Raw genomic sequence first — 23,754 nt, 5'->3', positions numbered from 1 at the left:
GAATGGTATCATAACCAGGTTCGATTTCATAACAAATCATCAGATTATAATATCGATGATGTCGAATCATGACCAGTATGGAACTTGGCGCACCATTCCACAACTATGCTTTTTGACAGACATGCTGCCTCATTCACATTCTTTATTCTCCTATGGATATCTACCAGTGTTTGTTCTTCAGCAGCCAAGAAGAGAATAACAGCACGTTAGTTTGTTTTGTTTTTATTTGTAAAAGTTTTTGTGTGATATATGTTACTATGTATTAATACTCATATTAATATAATAGAGGGAAACATTCCACATGGGAAAAATTATATATAAAAACAAAGATGAGGTGACTTACTGAACGAAAGCGCTGGCAGGTCGATAGACACACAAACAAACACAAACATACACACAAAATTCAAGCTTTCGCAACAAACTGTTGCCTCATCAGGAAAGAGGGAAGGAGAGGGGAAGATGAAAGGATGTGGGTTTTAAGGGAGAGGGTAAGGAGTCATTCCAATCCCGGGAGCGGAGAGACTTACCTTAGGGGGAAAAAAGGACAGGTATACACTCGCACACACGCACATATCCATCCACACATACAGACACAAGCAGACAGGCAACAGTTGTGGAATGGTGCGGCAAGTTCCATACTGGTCATGATTCGACATCATCGATATTATAATCTGATGACTTGTTATGAATATATGAAATATGTCTGCTTGTGTCTGTATGTGTGGATGGATATGTGTGTGTGTGCGAGTGTATACCTGTCCTTTTTTCCCCCTAAGGTAAGTCTTTCCGCTCCCGGGATTGGAATGACTCCTTACCCTCTCCCTTAAAACTCACTTCCTTTCGTCTTCCCCTCTCCTTCCCTCTTTCCTGATGAGGCAACAGTTTGTTGCAAAAGCTTGAATTTTGTGTGTATGTTTGTTAATACTCATATTCTTTGACTCACTCGAATAGGCGATATGGAAAGTCTTTCTCACTGTTCTTCTTCCGTTTCTGCTGAAAAATAGGTGCCATATCTTAATCAATAGTGTGGTTTATGGTCGCACTTTTTCATGGGAAGCAAGTCAATCATCTACTTTTAATACTACTGATCTCCAACGAGAAATAGTTGGAAGTTTGGTGTATTTAACACAGGGTACAGGACTACATTTATCATATACTGTTAATGTTGCTTCTATAGTTCAAGATTCATCGACATTTGTGCATTATGCAGTGCTAAAATAAATGCTTAAATATATATAAAATTAATCATTTAGAATGTAATTATGTTTAATATGCATGAAGAAGGTTTAAAAATCATGAAAGAGGGTTGTATACATGGAAGAGACCTGGAGATACCACAACGTTTCAGACATATTGCATAATGATAAAACAGGAACCAGATCTTAAACCATAAAACGTCGGCAGTGGCAAATGTGGACCATGACCTTATTTTATCAGTTATGACCTGCAGATTAAAAAGGAAGAAATTCTGGAAACGTAGGAAATTAGGGAGATGGGACCTGTATAAATTAAAATAATCACTGGTTGTTGAGATTTTCAAGTAGAGCATTAGGCAATGATTGGCTGAAAAATGGGAAAGTGGAACAATATAAGAAGGGTGGGTAGCTTCGAAAGAAATCCTTAGATAACAGAAAATATATTAAATTTGACTCCCAAAAGAAGAAAATATAAAACTATAGCCGGCAAAAAGGAATACAGATGATAAAACGGAAATCGATAGAAAGTGTAAATGGCAAGATATTAATACAAAACTGTGGAAGTTTGCATGTTAGTGGGAAAGATAAATGCTGCCTATAGAAAAATTAAGTGAAGCTTTGGAAAAAAGAAGCAGCTCTATGAATGCCAAGAGAACATATAGCAACCCAGTATTAAGCAAAGAAAGGAAGGCTGAATGGTGGATGTATAGAAGGGCTAGAATGAGATTTTCACTCTGCAGTGGAGTATGCACTGATATGAAACTTTCTGGCAGATTAAAACTGTGTGCTGGACCGAGACTCAAAATCGAGACCTTTGCCTTTCATAGGCAAGTACTCTACCGACTGGGCTACCCAAGAATGACTCAGGAAGCGTCTTCACAGCCTCAGTTCTGCCAATACCTTGTCACCTTCCCTCCAAACTTCACAGAAGTTCTTCTGCCGCAAGGCCATTTGCTATGAGAAAAAAACCATGACAAAATTATTCCACCTTGTATGGAAGAAATATGAGACAAGAGAAATACACTCAGATTTCAAGAAGAATGAAATAATTACAATTTCAAACAATTGAGATGCTGACAGGTGTGAATTTAGCAAACAGTTAGTTTAATAAGTCATGGTTGCAAAATACTAACACGAATTATAAGGGCCTACAGGAGAATGAAAGAACTAGTAGAAGCCGACCTCAGGGAAGATCACTGAGATATGCAAGCACACACGAGGCAATGCTGACTCCACGACTTGTGGAGTGGAAGTAGAACAAGGCTTGTCTACAGCGAGCAGGTTCAAATAGGTGTATATTACATTAGTAATGCAAAGATGAAGAGGTTCATACAGGGTAGATTAGTGTAGAGAACTGCATTAGAGGACTGAAGACCACAACAAAAAGTGGAAAGGCTCTAGAATCGAAGCTTATAGTAATGATGAAGATCTTGCTGGAGAGTAGTGGATACGAGGGCTGTTCAGAAAGTAACCTCCGGTTGATTTAAAAAAATACACTAAGTTAAATAAAAATATTTTAATATATACATCTTACAACTACATCTTTGCACTATTTTTCTACATAGTCTCCATAGCGATTGAGGCACTTATCGTATCTCTTCACAAGCCTTGAAATTCCTTCTGCATAAAAATCACCCGCTTGTGCCTGGGGCCAGCCTGTGACCGCATCTTTGAGCTCTTCGTCGTCATAAAACCGCTGTGACCCGAGCCATTTCTTCAAATGCATGAAGAGGTGATAATCACTTGGCGCCAGGTCTGGGCTGTAAGGTGGATGGTTGATAACGTCCCACTTGAAGGACTCAAGAAGGGCCGTTGTTCTGCGAGCAGAGTGAGGACGGGCGTTATCGTGCAAAAAAACGATACCGGAAGTTAGCATACCACGGGGTTTGTTCTGTATAGCCCGTCGTAACTTTTTTATTGTTTCACAGTACACGTCTTGATTAATGGTCGTACCACGTTCCATGAATTCAACCAACAACACCCCTTTGGCATCCCAAAACACCGTTGCCATCAGTTTTCTGGCAGAAAAATCTTGCGAGGCTTTTCTTGGTTTGGTAGGCGAATTTGAATGTGCCTACATCTTTGATTGTTCTTTTGTCTCAGGGTTCACATACTTAATCCAGGTTTCGTCACCGGTGACGATTCTGTTTAACAATGGTTCTCCTTCGTCCTCATAACGTGACAGAAAGTCTAATGCAGAGGCCATTCTTTGAGTTTTGTGGTGGTCGGTAAGAATTTTGGGCACCCATCGTGCACAGAACTTACGGTAACCCAATCTTGCTGTCACTATCTCGTACAAGAGAGTCTTAGAAATCTGTGGAAAACCAGTAGACAACTCCGACATTGAGATTTTCATGAACTTTTGCATCAACTGTCTGAACGAGTTCGTCAGTCACCAATGATGGTCTACCACTCCTCTCTTCATCATGAACGTTTTCTCGTCCACTTTTAAATAAACGTACCCATTCATGGACAACTCCTTCACTCATAACTCTTGGTCCATACATGGCACAAAGCTCACGATGAATAGCTGCTGCAGAATATCCTTTGGCTGTAAAAAACCTTATGACAGCACGCACTTCACATTTGGCGGGGTTTTCTATTGCAGCACACATTTCAAACTGCCACAAAAACTAAACTAGCACAGGTACGACGTTCACTCGACCACGGCTTGATGCCGACTGACCTGTTGAGTGCGTGAACGCACAGATGGCGTCGCTACTCCCCCCACAACCCGCACTGTGACCAATCGGAAGTTACTTTCTGAACCGCCCTCGTACTATGACCAATTCGTTGCATTCTTCATAAATTTCAAGGTAATTGGATTACTTAAAATTGTAACTACAGCAGTGTGTCACCCTTTCTTCAGTTGTTGTTTCCAAGTCATTTGTGCTGTCAGGCCAGTATTGGAAAGAATTACGACTGTTGACGAGTCCTGAGTTCCTAATCTAAAGGTAGATAATCAGAGTGCTATCAGGTTTATTAGTGTATCACATTAGGAATTCCTATGGCATAACTATATAAATATAAATTTCACATTCTAAAGGTGGCAGGGGTAAACTACAGGGAGCAAAAGGCTATTTACAATTTGTACAGAAACCAGATGGCAGTTATAAGAGTCGAGGGGCATGAAAGGGAAGGAGTGGTTGGGAAAGGAGTGAGACAGGGTTGTAGCCTCTCCCCGATGTTATTCAATCTGTATATTGAGCAAGCAGTAAAGGAAACAAAAGAAAAATTCGGAGTAGGTATTAAAATTCATGGAGAAGAAGTAAAAACTTTGAGGTTCGCCGATGACATTGTAATTCTGTCAGAGACAGCAAAGGACTTGGAAGAGCAGTTGAACGGAATGGACAGTGTCTTGAAAGGAGGATATAAGATGAACATCAACAAAAGCAAAACGAGGATAATGGAATGTAGTCAAATTAAATCGGGTGATGCTGAGGGAATTAGATTAGGAAATGAGACACTTAAAGTAGTAAAGGAGTTTTGCTATTTAGGGAGTAAAATAACTGATGATGGTCGAATTAGAGAGGATATAAAATGTAGACTGGCAATGGCAAGGAAAGCGTTTCTGAAGAAGAGAAATTTGTTAACATCAAGTATAGATTTAAGTGTCAGGAAGTCGTTTCTGAAAGTATTTGTATGGAGTGTAGCCATGTATGGAAGTGAAACATGGACGATAACTAGTATGGACAAGAAGAGAATAGAAGCTTTCGAAATGTGGTGCTACAGAAGAATGCTGAAGATAAGGTGGGTAGATCACATAACTAATGAGGAGGTATTGAATAGGATTGGGGAGAAGAGAAGTTTGTGGCACAACTTGACTAGAAGAAGGGATCGGTTGGTAGGACATGTTTTGAGGCATCAAGGGATCACAAATTTAGCATTGGAGGGCAGCGTGGAGGGTAAAAATCGTAGAGGGAGACCAAGAGATGAATACACTAAGCAGATTCAGAAGGATGTAGGTTGCAGTAGGTACTGGGAGATGGTGAAGCTTGCACAGGATAGAGTAGCATGGAGAGCTGCATCAAACCGGTCTCAGGACTGAAGACCACAACAACAACAACAACTATATAAATAACACTTTGACGTTGAATGTAAAATGCCCTTTATTAACGTTCATATAATATACAATTGATCGGAGCACAGTTACATCGTATGTTGTTTAAGCAAAGTACATGCAACGACTGTACTAGCAATAACGGTCACTGCTCGCTGTGGGTGACATCACGATAACTATCAATACGATGCCACTATAGAGGATAGTCGGAAACAGCCTGAAAAGTCTGTAAGGATGATGAAGGGTATATTGTCCTGAGGAATAGTTGTTAAAAATCTAAACATGGTGCTGTTTCTGAGTTAATTAAACTTGAAGTTAGCCAATCAGGCCGTTACGCACGCAGATTCAAGCGGTGTCGCCAAACATTTTCTTCGTTTGGTTTTCTAAAACCTAACGAGAGAGCGAAACACAAATTGGACGTAGTATGGTAGTAAGGATCGAACCTGAGCCAAAGCCTGAGCCATCTTGTGTACTTTCATCTACGATATGAGAACAACTAACACTAATTTTATCTGGTGAACTCCTTGAATTTACGCTCACAGCGGCCTGATTGGCTAAGTTTAATACTGCTTAACTCCGGAACAGCGCAAGCTACTGAATTTTCTTCTTAACAGTTGCTTCTCAGCACACCCTATCCCAAAATATCATTACAAGTTTTGCAGACTGTTTGTGACCATCCTGTCATGTGTCAGGCGCATTTTGTCTGGTGTTTCGGCAGGTAACAGGAATTTCGTTTTCACATTGTGTAGCTGAAGTCATCCCAAACAATTACTGCTCGCTGCATGCTTGGAGGGAGCAGTCAGCTGTCGCTGCTGGAGTACTGGTTATTCTTCGAGTTTTTCTGTCCTTGTTAACACACATCAATAAAACTAGTATCGCACTAGAGTAATCTGGGAGCACTCGATCGAATGGGCATGTGAAACACCCCTTTAAAAACCATTTTGTTTGTATCGGTAAACAAACCTGTGCTTTCCATCGACACTAGGCGTCTCATGAAAGACTTGAGCACTGTTGGCTTGGGTTGACTCCAGCTACACATTCCAAAAAAGAAATTCAAATATCTACTGAAACACTAGAGAAAATACCCCCAACAACACACCGCATATAGTAGCGTGTTATTTTATGAGCAATCTAAACATCCAGAGACACATCATTATTTTAGTCAACTTGTTAAGGAGAAGAAGATAAGGGTAAATTATGCACCAACCAGCTATTAGCCAGCCTGCATTCTTAGAAAAGGTCTACCGTTTGGAAAGTTACAGGTGAATGAAGGAACTTGTGGCGATGGTGTCTGCTTAATTTTGTTATGTTATATAAAAGCCCTTCTCAGCGGTGTTTTGTTTAAACTGGGCCGTCGATCATTATATGCAAAAATGGATGTACAAATATTGAAATGTACCTGTGCATTAGTGCCGTGACGTAGACATGTTTTTCATAACTTCGAGATTATGTAGAGTACAGTTCAGGCAGGAACTCATATCCCTCCCTCCAGTGCCTAGAAGGATGCCTATGAAGTGCATGAAAACTCATTCAGGCTTAAAAACAGTATTCTTGATGTGACAGCATTGAGTTGTTACTGTCACAAAGTCAATAATCTACTTATTGGGAAGGCACACAAAATGCCACGTCAAGTTTAAAAATTTACTGTTTGAAGTGAACTAATAAAAGTCAACTGCGAGGGTTCATTTTAATGTCTTGACTAATGTTTATTGTGTTGGTCAGATAATTATTCAAAACTCAATGTGCATATCATCTGCAGGCTTTTAAATTAGCGAAATAAAATTATATTCCATCTTAACTTTACATATCATGTGGAAGTAAATTAATGCATTAAAAGGAGAGCATATTGCTGGATACTGACAGTTCATTAGTACTACAGGCGTCAAGCGAACTTAAATTCTTCCTAACCATTGTTAATTCACAACCACAAACATTCAAAATTATTTGATCCACAGCTTGTGGTCTCACGATCGCGTTCTTGCTTACCGAGCACGAGGTCCCAGTTTCGATTTCCGGTGGCGTTAGGGATTTGCATCTGCCTCGAGATGATTGGGTGTTTGTGTTGTCATCATCATTCATGGAAGTCATGAAATTGGACTGAGCAAAGGTTGGGAATTTGTACGGGTGCTGATAATCGCGCAGTTGAGTGCCCCACAAACCAATCATCATCATCAAAATTATTTAAAAATTTTGATCATTCTTCACAAATTTATGCAATATGTTAAAGAAGTATTTAACGTATTGCTGTGCTTTTCTGTTTCAGTTCCTTTTATTCCACTGATAATTACTCTATCGGCGAACCTTTACTTGGACTGCTTTTCTGCAGCACAGATTCGGGACCAACTTTGTGTTCTGAGTTCTGTTGTCCTGTTTGGCTTATTTTGCTTCCTGCTTAAGGTAAGAAATATTACATTACATAGATTCTGAATTATGCTCGTGAATCTCTAGATAGTTTATCTGGTTGGGCTTGTAGGTAGTGGGGTCCGGCGTGGTAATTATTACGATAAATAATCACTCGCACTCCCGTCACTTGCTATGAATACTTTTATTCTCGCAGTGTATGCACAATGTGTGAATCATAGAGTGAATACTACAGAGAACTACTCTGGCAAAGATACAGGCCCCCCTCCACAAGCACGGAGCACGGTGGCTGGTGTACATCGTGATGCGTTGTCCTGCTGGCGATGGTGAGGGCCAACATACCATAGTCTGCCAGGTGCCCGGCCCGTGACGTCAGTGACAGTGCCGATGTGATGGTGGCGGTGTCTGTTGGTATGTTGGTGGCTGTTGGTGCGTTGTCCGGTTTTGTTGTGTCGAGGTGGTCGGTCCACCAGTGATGGTGTCCGGGATGTCAGTCCTGAAGTGCTCCAGGGCTGACACAAGCGGGTATCCATCTGAAGAAAGAGTGGATTTCAAACCTGCAGTGTCGATTGTAGGTGGAAGGGGCGTGGGGTGCTCTAGCGACCTCGAGAACGTGCTGTGTCCCGACTGTCTGTTGTCGAATTCGATTCTAGCCACGAGCAGTGAGTCCTGCAGTGTTACGGAAATGTCTTGTGCAAGGTAGTTTCACAGGTCTAGGCTGACTGTAAAATTGGCTTGGGAGGCCTGGAGCTAGGACCAGTGGAGGGTAAACACCGGGTGTGTTCACTAAAGTCCACACTAGTTTTAGGCGGTTCAGTGACGCTGTTGTGGTTTTGCCAGTTTGCAAGATCTCAAAAGTGTTTTGAACTTGTTTCAACACCTCGTACAGACAACTGTACGCAGAGTGGAGGGAGGGTTTGACAGTGTCAGTCCCGAGCCTACCTATGTACATGATTGGAGGTCCTTGTGCACAAAGTTGGTTGGTTTGTCGTCGTGGGACAACAGTGGGATGCGGACGTGGCGGATGTGGTCCCTGACATGTTTTACAAGGTCCAGCAGGTTGACATCTATGGGATCAGTGGTTTCTGATACTCTGGTGGGAGAGTGATCAGTTCCCCGTAAAGCATCTCTGTCAGCGAGGCGCCCAGATCTTCTTTTTAGGCAGCCTGTATGCCCAGCAGCACTCAGGGGAGGGCCCCCATCCACTCCTCAACATGGCATATCAGTGCTGTCTTGATGGTGCGATGCCACCGTTCCACAAGTCTGCTGGATTGGGGATGATAGGGTGTCATGTGGAACCAGTGGTACCCACAGAGGTGGCAGAGCTCGGAGAACATGGCCAACTTGAACTGCTAGGGCCTGGTCAGTCGTCAGGGACTCTGGGCAGCCTAAGCGTGCAATCCATAGTGTGATAAAATCTCAGGCGATGGTGTTGGCCGAGATATCAGTCAGAGGTGTGGCCTCCACCCATCGAGTTGTCCTGTCTATGGCTGACAAGATGTACTTGTGTCCGTTTGAATCTGGGAGTGGCCACATGAGGACTGTGTGGACCTATTGGAAATGGCTCTTTGGGATGCGGAATTTCCCGAAAAGCAGTTGGGCATGACATCCTGTCTCGACCCGTTGGCATTGGATTCAGGCCCTCGTTCTCACAGTGCAGTCCCGTTTAATGTTAGTCCAAACAAAACGTTTGGATATCAGGTTTTGAAGGTCAGTGTCAGTTGCTTGTGCCTCCGCTAGTTGGTCAAAGTCAAGATGTGTCGATGTGGTGATGACGAGTCATGAGAGGTAGTCAGCCACCGTGTTTTCTGCTCCCCATACATAGAGGACATCTGTAGTATATTGTGAAATCAGGTCCAGGTGGCGGAATCTTTGAGGGGAGGTATTGGCTGGCGGTTTTTTAGTAGTGTCAGCTAGAGGGCGGTGGCCTGTGTTGATAGTAAGTGGCTGGCCCTCGATGACATCTTGGAAGTACCGAACTGCTTCATATATTGCCAAAAGCTCACAGTTTAATGTTGACCACAGTTTCTGGAAGTCGGTAAGTTTCTGCAAAAAAAAACCATATGGGTTGGGTTGCACTGGGGACATCCTGTTGTAGCACCACCCCAATTGCCTGGTCACTGGCGTCGGCTGTTATAACCATATGGGCATCCGGTGATGGGAGTGCCAGGGTGGTGGTCTGTTGTCATAGATGAAGAGCCGTGCAATGTTACAATGGAGACATGGGGTAAGATGAATGTTGTCATTTTTCGTAGTGAGGCGGCTTGAATGGGGGAGCGACCTGATGTCAGGCCACTGTACTAGTTTGGGTAGCTGCAGGGTGGATGACAGCGGCGCGCGTGAGCATTGAAATGTGCTTGGAACCAGCAAGGACAGTGCAGCCGAGTAGGTGTAGCGTTCTGGCTGGATGAGTTGTTGTGATGGTTAGGTGTGGGTCAACAGCTGGGCGTGAATGCAGTGGGTGGTTGTTTACATTCTGCAACAAACACAGTGCCTGTGTCTGTCGTGGTTTCTGTTTGTTGGTGCCTCACCGCAGTGGAGTCTTGTGAAGCTGCCATTGGCATAACGTGGAAGGGCTCGGCTAGGTCAGAGCAGCTTGGCAACTGTTGTTTGGCTGTAGTGAGCACTGCCTGGTGGTTACCATGGGCACGGCCGGTGTGTAGGCTGACTTGAGCACGCTGTAGATGTAACAGGTGTTGTTGTCATTGCTGGAGCCGATGCGAATGTTTATCAAGGTGTCATGCTGTGTGAGGGCAAGCATCTAGTCAGCAAACTATAACCGGCTTTCAGCAGTTTGTCCTCATGCATTAGCATGGCCATCTGTACACTTTCAGGCAGCTTGAGAAGCCATAGTGACCAGAGAGCATGATCTGGTAAGAGGTTTGTGTAGATTCGGAGGTGTAACCTGCGCCAGAGCACTGACAGGATATCATGGCCCAGCAACATCTCAGTGATGGCTAGTTGGAGTTGTTGTTCAGGTGAACGTGATAGGTGCTGTAGTATGAGCATCTTCACTGTCTCATATCTGTTGGTGTGGGCAAGAGGAGGTCGCTGATAAGATCAGTGTCAGTATGAAGGTAGTTCAAAAGCACAAAACACTTCTCATGGTCTGTGATCCCGGCCAACTGCATTGTGCACTTGCAGAGTGCGAACCATGCTTCTCGAGAATCAACTTGTAGCGGTGGCAGATGTAACTCGGTGTGTTTGCCGGTGGTAATCTGCCTGGTGGCGATGGACTGGGGCTTGTATGAGGTTGTTGTAATTTTGCGAAGTACTTGGTGAGGGTTTGTGAACATCGTCTGGTGGCGCTGGTAGAGGCGGCACCTGGCATTGCGGCGCAGTAGGTGTGTCAGTAATGCAGGCGTCGTGACCGATTATTACGGGGCGCAGCGTGGGTGTCATGGTTGGTGTGTCAGCATCATGGAGGATGGTGTCACAGTGAGGAACTGAGGAACATGGCGCAATGGACATGTCCTGGTTGGTGGAAATTGTGGTAGATGGCGCATTGGTGTAGGTCACCCAATGCGGTGGCTGTTGTAGGTACTCCTTGAGCTCCCACAGTGCATGGGTTGTAGTTGCTGTCAGGCTCGCCATATTGATATTCTGTGACTGTAGAGTGTGAAAAACCTGCGCGGTTGCAAATAGATACAGTGCTTACTGAGTGACATCATGTGGCAGGTGTGGCGCGATGCAGATATTGTCGGTGTGGCGTCATCGTCATGATGTGCGCAGGTCACGGCATGGCTGTAACATGTGTGACGTCACCTATGGGTGACGTACGGTATCGCGCGGGATGTAAAGTTCAGGTGTAAGCCGTGGAAAAACATGGTCTGGCACAGGAAGGTCACTTTTAGGACGAATTTGTTCGCAATAACTCGTAAATATCTGTTCTCTGCAGTGGAAGGTGTCGTATGTGATGGTGATTGTTTGTCAAACGATTGCAGTACTCTAGAGGGTATCCATAATTTTGTACGTTGCACACGGAATGATGATATGCGCTGAGTCATTAGAATGAAAGTTAGTGCTGTGTAGTTCATTAACACTGTCATTGATCGGTACGTTAGTAGCACTGGTTTGGTGGGAGGTGGGGACGGTGGCAGGCAGCCATTGTTCACCGTGTATGGTCATTGTTGATATAGCACACATAATTAAGTGACTGGCAGGCTTCATCTCACCACCTTCACTGATAACATTGTACTTGATTTGTGATTTAGTGTGTTCGTCCGTTTGGCGAGAGGCAATGATATCCTGGTTCAGCGGTTGTTGAGACAATGGGAACATTGTCGACCGTTCGAGAACCACAATTGCACTGGTTATATCGTCTGTAAATTGGCGAGAACACCAAATAGTTGCACAAATAAATCGTCTGTAGTGATGCCAGGCGATGAAACACCATCGTGGGGTGTATTCTTCACGGCGTGGAGTTTGTTGGCAGTGTGCCAGTGGTTCTACTCCCCCCCCCCACACACACACACCCCACCCGCCCTCCAAGCTCTAGTATCGTTTTTGAATTTACTCAGGACAAATACTGTTGTTGGAAGAAATCATCAGCAGTATTTGGCTAGTAAGAAGAGTACAGGCTACAGGATGCGCCAGACTGTGCAGTGTCTTGGTTCTAAGACCATTCCACAACGATGTTGCCACTTCACTGTGATAACAGTCAAGAAATATTACTCAAATTTTTACATTTTGTATCACTACTTGTGCTTACAACAGTAAATACACTGAAAATGGTCTTGTATTTAGAAGTGTTGTTTTGAATAAGAAAATCTCATTATTGGAATTATGTTGAAGTGTCAATAGACTTGCAAGCGAATCAAGTTTAATTTATCAAAATCTTTATCAAAAATAGATAATTTGTTTTCGAATGAAGTAGCTTCCTCTAACATCAAAAAAATTGTGTTTCTTTTCCCCTGTAGTTTGTGATTAAGATGATTTAGATGTGATGTAGGCCTAACATCAGCCATGACATAACATTTTTGATTCCGCTGATCATTTGTTGTACAGAACTAACGAACAATCAGTGGAAATGGACTTGTTTGCAACCAGACGAGTGTCAATACAAACATTACGATGTTATTTGCACCATCATGGACTATCAGCATGGTAACCATTGTTGCAGACTCTCTTAACACAGCAGCAAAGAGCTGCGCCAACAGTGTTATGCCCCTTCAACAACACTGAACAATGGAATAGCATCATGTCGTCCTTTCAGTGGCAACCTGATTCTGCGTAGAGACTATGTACGGAGACTCCGAGGAGAATGAACTGTTCCTGGATGCATTCGTCATCTTCATGCAAGTGGTGACCTAGCATGAAGGTGCAGTTTACCATTGGGTGTACTGGCAAACCACCTCTGGTTTGCGTAACCGTTAATCTGGACAGCAGGTGTTAAATTTCAAATATCGTAAGACCGGTGGCTGTGTCCTATCTTCAGGGTCTCTGTGCTTTTTTCGTTCAACAACATAGCGCAAGACCACATGTTGCCTGTGTTGTCCTGACCTATCTCCATTGTTGTCCTGACCTATCTCCATACAGAGGGTGTTTGTGACAGTAACTGTTAGCATGCATTGAAGACATCTGGTCAGGATAAGTAGATATGCAAGAGGCACTCAGGTGTGATTCTGGGGTGTACTGACATCACTTATAAGTCATGGGATTTTCCCAACCTCACCCCCCCCCCCCCCCCCCCCCCCCCCGGAAATTCCCTGACTGACAAAGGCCAATTGCCCCATGTATAAAATGGTGGGAAAATCAATAATGGCAGGGAATTTAAAGAATAGCCCAATTGCACTGGTGTGTTTCCTGTGGAATTAGGGTTTTAGTCCTAAGTGTGAAGTGGTGTGAAATGCAAGATGACTCATTGTCATACTGGCTCACTTTGAATACTGGGACAGACTTTGTGGCATTTGAATCCGAGACTTGGAACACTGGCATTACGAATAAAATGGTGGGAAATTCAAGTTGTGGTGGGGTTATCCATTGCTGCTGTGTAAACAGGGCTGTTAACCTAAGCATAAATCAGAAGGAAATTCAAGATGGTGCATTTTCATGCTGGATTATCTGGAATATTGGCACAGGCTGTATGACGTCAAAATCCAAGTCTTGGAATTCTGGCACAAGCTCTGTAACCTCAGAATCGAAGGATTGAAATACTGGCACAGGCTGTATGACATCAGGATTCTAGATGCTGACTTAGAATACTCGGACACGCTCAGTGCCATCAGACTCTAGCTCAAACCAAACGGGCTATTTATAGCAGTGTGGAGTTTTGAAATACTGGCCCAGACTTGAGATACAGGCACAGCTCTAATTTGATGTCAGAATCCAAGATGGGTGACCTGGAATACAAGATGGCAGTCGAATATGGCAACTAGGGAATATTGCGACAGGCTCTATGTTGTCAGAATCCGAGTCCTGGAATACTGGCTGTGCCTGTATGATGTTAGGGACAAATGTTATTTATGCAGGTCCAGGCCTGTCTGCTGACCTCCACACTCAGATGTGTATGGTCATTGCTTCTCCTAACTCTCTCTCCACTTGTGAATTTGTTAAAACGAACATTGGGGGAGGAAAAGAACCCCTGCACTCCCGCTCCAACTTATCCCTTTATGTTAAAGTCAAAACTGTATGTTGTGCAGTAGGAACACTTGCATCTTTCTTTAAACAAATATCTTGCCAGGGAGAGTTCCCTAATCTACACTCACAAAGTTTTATCATCACTAAATTGGTCTAGAAGTCTGCAGTACCCCCACTAAGAGTGGGGAGTCTTGCTACCATGCACCAGTGACAGCTCCATTCAGAGAGAAATCCCACACATACTACAGATTCGATGACCTAATGTGAAATAATTATAGAAGTCCCGATTCGCAAAGTTAGTATGCAGTTGCAACAGCACTGTGGCTACAGCAAGCATGACTCAAGTTAACATGATGGAAAGCATGAAAAATGCAGGAACTGCTCTTCTGCTTTAAACCTAATAAAGGGAATTTAAAATTCATGTAAGTTGAAAATAACTGATAACCCACACATATGTTTTGGATGGAAACTGACAAATCTAGTGATGTGCATTCATCTTCCTAGCAGTAGACACTTAGTGTGGTGGCTCTGGAACAAAAGTGTTTAAGATACTACGCTTGTAAAATTCACCACAAAAAAATGATGTGGGGAATGAAAGGTGGCTATTTACCGACAGCAGCTTAACCAAACCTCACAGAGCCCTCAAACACCCGAACTTATATGTACTAGGCATGTAGTAGCAACATTTCAAAGTGAAACACGTTTGTACTTATTTACAAGTCCAATGATGATGATGATGAGGTCCCATACTCCGAGGAGCATGGGGGACGATACGGGAGACCCGCATCGCAAAGTCCTAGTGGAGGTGGTTTGCCATTGCCTTCCTCCGATTGTAATGGGGATGAATGATGATGATGAAGATGACACAACAACACCCAGTCATCTCGAAGCAGGAAAAATCCCTGACCCCACTGGGAATCGAACCCAGGACCCCGTACGCAGGGAATGAGAACGCTACTGCAAGACGATGAGCTACAGACTTACAAGTCGAATCGTACCCATAAAAAATGTGACAAACACATATGACACAAATGTATGATATTTTTTTACAAGAATAGAGAGCAGTACCATGCTTGTACATGATATTTGAGCACGAAAGCTGAACTACCTTCACAACAGAGTACAGTGCCAACTGATGGCAGATCACTGTAGCATTGCCAGTGATACAGCAGAGACGACACACCACAGACCATTACCTCCATCTGATTAAGATAACATAAACGCTATACCTCGAGAGCCAGTGGCCTAGTGGGAAATCATGGGACAAAGTTGAGCACCTTCATAAATAGGCCATGGTTACATGAATCACACGACTCGCTGCTGAGCACGGCCCTGCCTGGAACATGGACAGCCTGCTACTCAAGTTGCACGCCAACTACAGTGGGCAGCGAATACAGTATAGAACAGCACTGTGCTTGACATCAGTGTACAGAACAGCATACCACCTAAATGAGGTAGGAATAAGCTGAAACAATTTTGGAAGCATCAAATATACTACCAAAATCAATCTTGCATTGAAATCGATAAATGTACTACAAAATAATCAGTTTTCCACATCAATTGTAAAATTTTGACATGAAATACTTATAACATCAGACGTCTCCATAGAATTTATAAATGGTGACAGGTGACATACATACAGCAAATTACTGAATTTTCACATCAGTTTTATGGTGAAACCAACGAATAACGTATCAAAATAATGAAGTTTCCACTTAAGTAAGTGTTAACCCACTTTTCTTGTGTAGTCTTATACTTCGACACTGAAGAGCCAAAGAAGATGGTGCACCTGCCTAACATCGTGTAGAGCCCCTGCGAGCACACAGAAGTACCGCAATATGATGTGGCATGAACTCGACTAATGTCTGAAGTAGTGCTAGAGGGAACTGATACCATGAATCCTGCAAGGCTGTCCATAAATCTGTAAGAGTATGACGGGGATGGAGATCTCTTCTGAACAGCATATTGCAAGCCATCCCAGATAAGCTCAATAATATTCATATGTCTGGAGAGTTTGGTGGCCAACAGAAGTGTTTAAACTCAGAAAGGTGTTCCTGGACCACTCTGTAGCAATTTGGGATGTGTGGGGTGTCGCATCATGCTGCTGGAATTGCCCAAGTCCGTTGGAATGCACAATGGTCATATAGATGCAGGTGATCAGACAGGATGCTTACTTATGTGTCACCTGTCAAAGTCGTATCTAGACGTGTCAGGGGTCCCATATCACTCCAACTGCACATGCCACACACCATTACAGAACCTCCACCAGCTTGAACAGTCTCCTGCTGACATGCAGGATCCATGGATTCATGAGGTTGTCTCCATGTCTCCATGTCCATCTGCTCAATACAACTTGAAACGAGTCGCATCTAACCAGGCAACATGTTTCCAGTCATCAACAGCCAAACGTTGGTGTTGACAGGCCCAGGCGAAGTGTAAAGGTTTGTGTCTTGCAGTCATCAAGGGTACATGAGTGGCCTTCAGCTCTGAAAGCCCATATTGATGCTGTTTCATTGAATTGTTCACACGTTGACACTTGTTGATGGCCTAGCAATGAAATATGCAGCAATTTGCGGAAGGGTTGTACTTCTGTTACATTGAACCATTTGCTTCAGTCATTGTTGGTCCTGTTCTTGCAGAATCTTTTTCTGGCCACAGCGATGTTGGAGAGTTAATGTTTTATCAGGTTCCTGATATTCATGGTACACTCTTGAAATGGTCATATGGGAAAATCTCCACTTCATCGCTACCTTAGAGATGCTGTGTCCTATCGGTCGTGCGCCGACTATAACACCACGTTCAAACTCACTTAAACCTTGATAACCCGCCATTCTAGCAGCAGTAACCGATATTACAACTGCGCCAGACACAAGTTGTCGTATATAGGTGTTGCCAAGCGTAACGCCTTATTTTGCATGTTTACATATCTCTGTGTTTGAATACGCATGCTTATACCAGTTTCTTTGTTGCCCCCAGCAGCTGAATGGTCAGCATGACGGATTGTCAATCCTTTGGTCCAGGGTTCGATTCCCAGCTGGGTCGGGGAATTTTCTCCACCCAGGGACAGGGTGTTGTGCTGTCCTCATCATCATCCTATCATCGTCATCGCCTGCAGGTCACTGAGGAGGCGTCAAATTGAAAGACTGGCACCTGGCGAATGGTCTGCCCGATGAAGGGTCCTAGCCATATGATTCAATTAAAAAACAAAAAACAGTTTCTGTGGCGCTTCAGTGTAAAAGGAATGTTGTATGATAACATTGAATTTGGTCATGTTGGTCCACCTTCACCTCTTTATGCACCAATATAGTGTCACGATTCTTTGTTACATGGATTGGACAAGCTCTTGATAGGTTGAAAGAGATGGAATGTTGTTATTCTGTCTTCAAAATGTTCAAATCTGTGTGAAAATCTTATGGGACTTAACTGCTAAGGTCATCAGTCCCTAAGCTTACACACTACTTAACCAAAATTATCCTAATGACAAACATACACACCCATGCTCGAGGGAGGACTCGAACCTCCGCCGGGATCAGCTGCACAGTCCATGACTGCAGCGCCTTAGTATTCTGTCTTCAGAAAGGACATAAGACGTTTACCAAAACTGTGCAGCCAACTAATAATATGGACCTCTGGTTGTGTGCATAATTCGCAGAACAGGTATAGTTCTGACTTACAGTAGTACTATCCATTGAATTAGCACATTAAGGCATTCGGATTTCTACCACAGACCCGAATTCACCAAAACTTGGAAGCTGACAATTTCTTTTGTCTTTCTTGAGAATCAGACATATGTATACAAGGTGGGAGTGCAGAACATACAACAAAAACTTTCTGATGGTGATTTAACGTCATTCAACGGTCTTTAAACATACATCGAACTAGCAAGTTCCGAGCACTATAGTTGCAAACTTTATGAGGATGAAATTACTGCCCTGGACACTAAACACATTGATTGTGTCTGACACAACCATCCATAGGTTTCAAGCGGTGTATAACATCAAATTTTTATGAAATTCACCTCTGATTACGATTCGAAAATTATGGTATATCCAAATCATTCACATAGAATGACTATCAGTGGCGATAAATGTATGTGACGAAACAGCGGCATCTTATGAGAGTAATAGTACATTAGCTCTCATTTCTGATTAATTGTTAAGGTGCTTGTACAGGAAAATATGCCGTAATAGTTCATATAGACATGTAGTCGCTTGGCATACTGAGGCGACAAAAGGCATGCGATAATGATATGACATACGCAGATGGTGGTTGCATGGTGCACACAAGGTATAAAAGGGCAATGCTTTGATGAAGCTGTCTTTTGTACTCAGATGATTCATGTGAAAATGTTTCCGACATTATTATAATTGCACCACGGGAATTTACAGAATTTTAGCCGGCCGGGGTGGCCGAGTTGCTCTAGGCGCTGCAGTCTGGAAGCACGCGACCGCTGCAGTCGCAGGTTCGAATCCTGCCTCGAGCATGGATGTGTGTGATGTCCTTAGGTTAGTTAGGTTTAAGTAGTTCTAAGTTCTAGGGGATTGATGACCTCAGAAGTTAAGTCCCATAGTGCTCAGAGCCATTTGAACCGTTTTTTACAGAATTTTAATGCGGATTGGTTGTTGGAGCTAGACACTTGGGATATTCCTTTTGGGAAATCTTTAGGGAATTCAGTATTCTGAGACCTACAGTGCAAGGGTGTGCTGGACATTACCTCCTACTGTGGGCAGTGCAATGGTCGACGGTCTTCACTTGACGACCGAGAGCAGTGGCGTTTGCATAGAGTTGTCAGTGCTCAAAGACAAGCAGTATTGTGTGAAATCACAGCAGAAATCAATCTGGAATATACGATGAACATATCCATTAGGACAGTGCAGTGAAATGTGCTGTTAATGGGCTAAGGCAGCATATGACTGACACAAGTGCTTTTGCTAACAGTACAACATCACCTGCAGTGCCTCTCTGGGCTCGTGACCATACGGGTTGGACCCTATACGATTGAGAAACTGTAGCCTGATCAGATGAGTCTCGATTTCAATTGGTAAGAGCTGATGGTAGGGTCAAGTGTGGTGCAGACCCCACAAAGCCACTGACCCAAATTGTCAACAAGGCAGTTGCAAGCTGTTGGTGGCTCCTTGAGGTTGTGGGCTTTCTTTACATGGAATGGACTGGGTTCTCTAAGGCGCTGTAGTCGTGGACTGTGCGGCTGGTCCCGGCGGAGGTTCGAGTCTTCCCTCAGGCATGGGTGTGTGTGTTTGTCCTTAGGATAATTTAGCTTAAGTACTGTGTAAGCTTAGGGACTGATGACCTTAGCAGTTAAGTCCCATAAGATTTTACACACATCTGCATTTTTGCAATGGACTGGGTTCTCTGGTCCAACTGGACCCATCACTGGCTGGAAATGGTTATGTTGGCTAATTGGAAATATTTGCAGTCATTCATGGAGGTCATTTTCCCAAACAAGGATGTAATTTATATCGATGACAATGCGCCATGTTACTGGGCCACGTTTGTTTGCAACCGGTTTGAAGATCATTCTGGATAATTTGAGCAAATGATTTGGGCATCCAAATCACCCAAAATGAATCAGATCACACATTAATGGGACATAATCAGGAGATTAGTTCATGCACAGAATCCTGCACATGCAACAATTTCGCTATTCTGGATGGCTATAGAGACAGCATGGCTTAATATTTCTGCAGAAGGGACTTCCAGTGACTTGTTGGGCCCATGCCATGTTGAATTGCTGCGCTACACTAGGCAAAGGGGGTCCAACATGGTATTGGGTGGCATCCCATGACGTTTGTCACCTCAGTGTAGTCACATACTAAAGATGTAATTGTGATGGCGGTAGTAGATTTAATAGATTTAAACACTAGATCTCATGGGGAATACAGATTGAAATAGGTTCCAAAGCAGTTGTAGGATTCTGAACCAGCTGTATTGCAGTGAGCCATATATTCTTTTTATGGATAACAGTGCTATATTGTCATCCCCCAGTAGCTGAGTGGTCAGTGGGACAGAATGTCAATCCTAAGGGCCCGGGTTCGATTCCCGGCTGGGTCGGAGATCTTCTCCGCTCAGGGAATGGGTGTTGTGTTGTCCTAATCATCATCATTTCATCCTCATCGAAGCACAAGTTGCCGAAGTGGATTCAAATTGAAAGACTTGCATGCGGCAAACAGTCTACCTGCCAGGAGGCCCTAGTCACAAGACATTTACACTTTAGCGTTATATTTTAACTGACACAGATTGTTGCTGTAGGCCTTGATGTGATGGAAATTTGGTACTTATGTAGACGAAACAGTAAATGCCAACCATCCTTCCTATAAACAGAATCTGATCTAATATCTGGGCTACCACTATATTTTAATGTGATTCCTCACACAAATTATGTTTTACATTGTACATAGGTTATTTAACATTTCCAGCAGATTTCTATCCGCTATTCACTCATAGCGTCCAGGCTTCCAGGCCATCAAGAGTATGTTGATCAACTTGACCATCCTGCTATATGAATGGTGAAGCTCACAGACTGCCAACTAGCACTGCAAAGTATGCAGTGCTCATATCGTGGTGAGAGCACTGAGACGCTTGATGATGATGGAAGCTGTAGTTTTGGAAGCATTGTGCTACAGTTGGGGTGTATTTTGTTGGACATCTTGGTACAGTTTAGAGATACTGTATCAAGCTATACCATGTATGAGGTTAAGTGTTAAGGAGTTGGCACTGATCAGTTTCCTTCTTCACATAAATTCTCAAAGTCAAAACTTCATCCAAAATATTTCAGATTCATTAGAACACTTCAGAGGAAGATGTCTCTGCTCTAAATTTCTAGCATGTTATTCACATGTGGCATTACAACAAAGTAAACCCTTGGCATGGTAATGGTAGTTCTATGGCATTGTCCTGAGGGTACTAACCTGCATGACTCTAAGTTTAGAACCCATGACATCTGCGTTGACATCAGAATACAAGATGGCTGATTTAGAGGTATGCGGGCAGTCCAAAGGAATTATTCCATTTTCCATGGCACAGCAGTTGTCTACTCCACCACTCACCCTCAGTATTCAGGCTTACATCCATTAAGTGGACTCACCACTTGTGTCCCATACTCCGTAGCGAATAGTTGATCATTGCCATGAACTGAGATCTACAACATCCAGCAGAAAAAACTCCCTCACACACCCAGTTGTAAGTATTAAACCATCCCTCTCCCACAATTTGTATCATTCGTTATGTGTGCATCTGTATGTGTGTATTTTTTATGTTTTTCTTTCATTTCTTCTCAATTCAACTGCTTCATGATGTACACAATGTGATGCCTGACACACCTGAGCAGCAGCAGGAGCAGCAGCAGATATCAAACTGGCATGCAGACACACTCCCTGATGCAGCTCCCAACACTCTGGAATGGAAATCAAGTACATTTGAGCACCAAGGCACCACAATCAGTAGCATAAATCAAGTCAGCATGCAGACAAGCTCCACAATGCAACTCCTGACACAATGGAGTGGAAATGAAGTCAGCCTGGAGAACTGTTTCCAGAGTTCGAGTTTCCACTGTATCCATCAGCAGCATCCCAACATCACCATTCAGATAAGCTTCCCTGATGCAGGAGCAGGATATGGAATTGTTTCCAGACTTAAACTTTCCGCTGTATCCAGCACCTGCACCACTCATTGTACCTCAGCTAAGTCATCATAGGGCACTGACATTCAACACTACTTATCAGCTGACTGCCGATGGATGTGTGTTAATGTTGAGTTTTATGTAGATTTCGAAGTGGGATACAAGTTCCAGTTATACATATCTGTGTTTTGTCATATCACATGGTACAGAGCATAGATCAGTATAGGATCAACCATCTACTACTGTAGGTTTTGTCATCGTGGATTTTGAAGTATATGTAAGAAGCCTTAAACCATGGATACACATTTTGCTTTGTCTGATAAGGAGAAGCAGAAAGTGCAGTTTGCAGAAGAAGGAGAATGTGAGACAGTTTACTCATTAATTGCTCGGGATTTTCCCTATCATGCTGCGTGTATTTGTCCATGGGAACAGGTAGCCCCTGATCATAGTCGCCTCCATAGGAGTAATGAAGTCCTATCAAAAATTTTGTCACCTGCACTGGATGAACACTGTAGATGATATATGTAGAGTTAATTCCCTGGAAAGATTGTTTGTAGATACTAGACTTCAGATGAAAAACGTATTAATCACAGCAAAAGGTGAACTGTCATGTGTATGAGGAAATAAGTCATATTACAACTTGTAAAAGGGAAGTATTATTTATTATTGTACATACATTTTAATACAAATTCTGTACATCATTGATATACATTTGGTACTTTGTGAACTGTGGGAAATAAATCAGCATCATTAAAAATAAACATTGTCATTTTTTTTCTACTTCAACTCTATTCAACAATCTGCTTTACTTTTCATGTAATTGTTTCTTACATGCTTTAAATTCAGCATGTATTTCACAAGCCAATTGGGTCACTAACAGACTTAGGAATGCATTCTGTAACTTCCACTTGTATGGAATTTCTGTTTACAGAAGTAATTCTAGTAGACTTATGTGTAACACACATACACACATCTGTACACACATTTAACTCCTCATCTTCCATTAGATACCTGACGATATCATTGAAGAGTGGCTTAACATATGTTTGCCATAGATTGAGTCTCTTCATGGCGATCCGTATTGCATTGTACAGACCACGCAGGTTTGTAACAATTGGACACTTTAAGTATACATATTGTGTTGGGTCTTGATATGATAACTTCATCATATCACCACCAAACATGTGGATGATGGGTACACTGTTGTTGCCAAAGATTGATGTCTTAAGGGAATGGACTGTACTCAGTTGTCATGCAACCCTTGATGTAATTCAGCTTGCTGCACAGTTGATCCCCCTCCCAATCACTTAACTGCACTGTCATACCCCGTTTACCGTACTAGTTGGCAGTGTGTGAGTTCCACCAGTCTTATATCAGCTTGGTCAAGTTGACAAATATATTCTTGATGGCTAATGTGCTGCAGATGAGTGGTGGACAGAAATCTGCTAGAAATATTAAATATGTTATGTAAAAAAAAAAAAAAAAAAAAAAAAAAAAAAAAAAAAAAAAAAAAAAAAAAAACACTTGTAATCAGTGTGAAGCATAACTTAAAAATGTAGTGCTAACCCTAACGTTAGATTAGATGCTGTTTGTAGGAAAGGTGGTTGGCAACTAACGTCTCCTCTACATCAATATCAAATTTCTATTGCATATAGGTGTATGTACAGTGAAAATCGGTGTTAGTCAAAAAATAATACTGTCTTCCATCAAAATCCGACAGCTACTATGGAACCCATTGCAATCTCAATTCGCCAAGAAAACTATTATTTGAATCTACTACTACTGTTACCACTACAACAGTTAATATGGTACAATGCCAACAGAGCCTAAGCCATCCACTTGAGCTATTATAGCACATTGTACTGTATGAGCACCCTTACAATATCCATCAGAAATGGGAGGGGTTGGTGCAGTTTCTGGTG

The 23,754-nt window shown here is 42.9% G+C and overlaps 1 protein-coding gene across 1 annotated transcript in view; it reads left to right on the top strand.

The window, feature by feature from the left end:
• The window catches only part of LOC124596404, a 119,412-nt gene that overhangs the window by 43,023 nt on the left and 52,635 nt on the right, over nucleotides 1-23,754 (top strand). Inside the window, exon 2 of the mRNA XM_047135534.1 lies at nucleotides 7,520-7,653. Coding sequence (XP_046991490.1) covers nucleotides 7,520-7,653 — 134 coding nt within the window. The remainder of the gene's footprint in view (nucleotides 1-7,519; nucleotides 7,654-23,754) is intronic.

Source organism: Schistocerca americana, chromosome 1 (assembly GCF_021461395.2).
Source record: "Schistocerca americana isolate TAMUIC-IGC-003095 chromosome 1, iqSchAmer2.1, whole genome shotgun sequence".
Classification (NCBI taxonomy): domain Eukaryota; kingdom Metazoa; phylum Arthropoda; class Insecta; order Orthoptera; family Acrididae; genus Schistocerca; species Schistocerca americana.
Note: the sequence above shows the minus strand (reverse complement) of the source record. Positions and strands in the feature narration are given on the sequence as shown.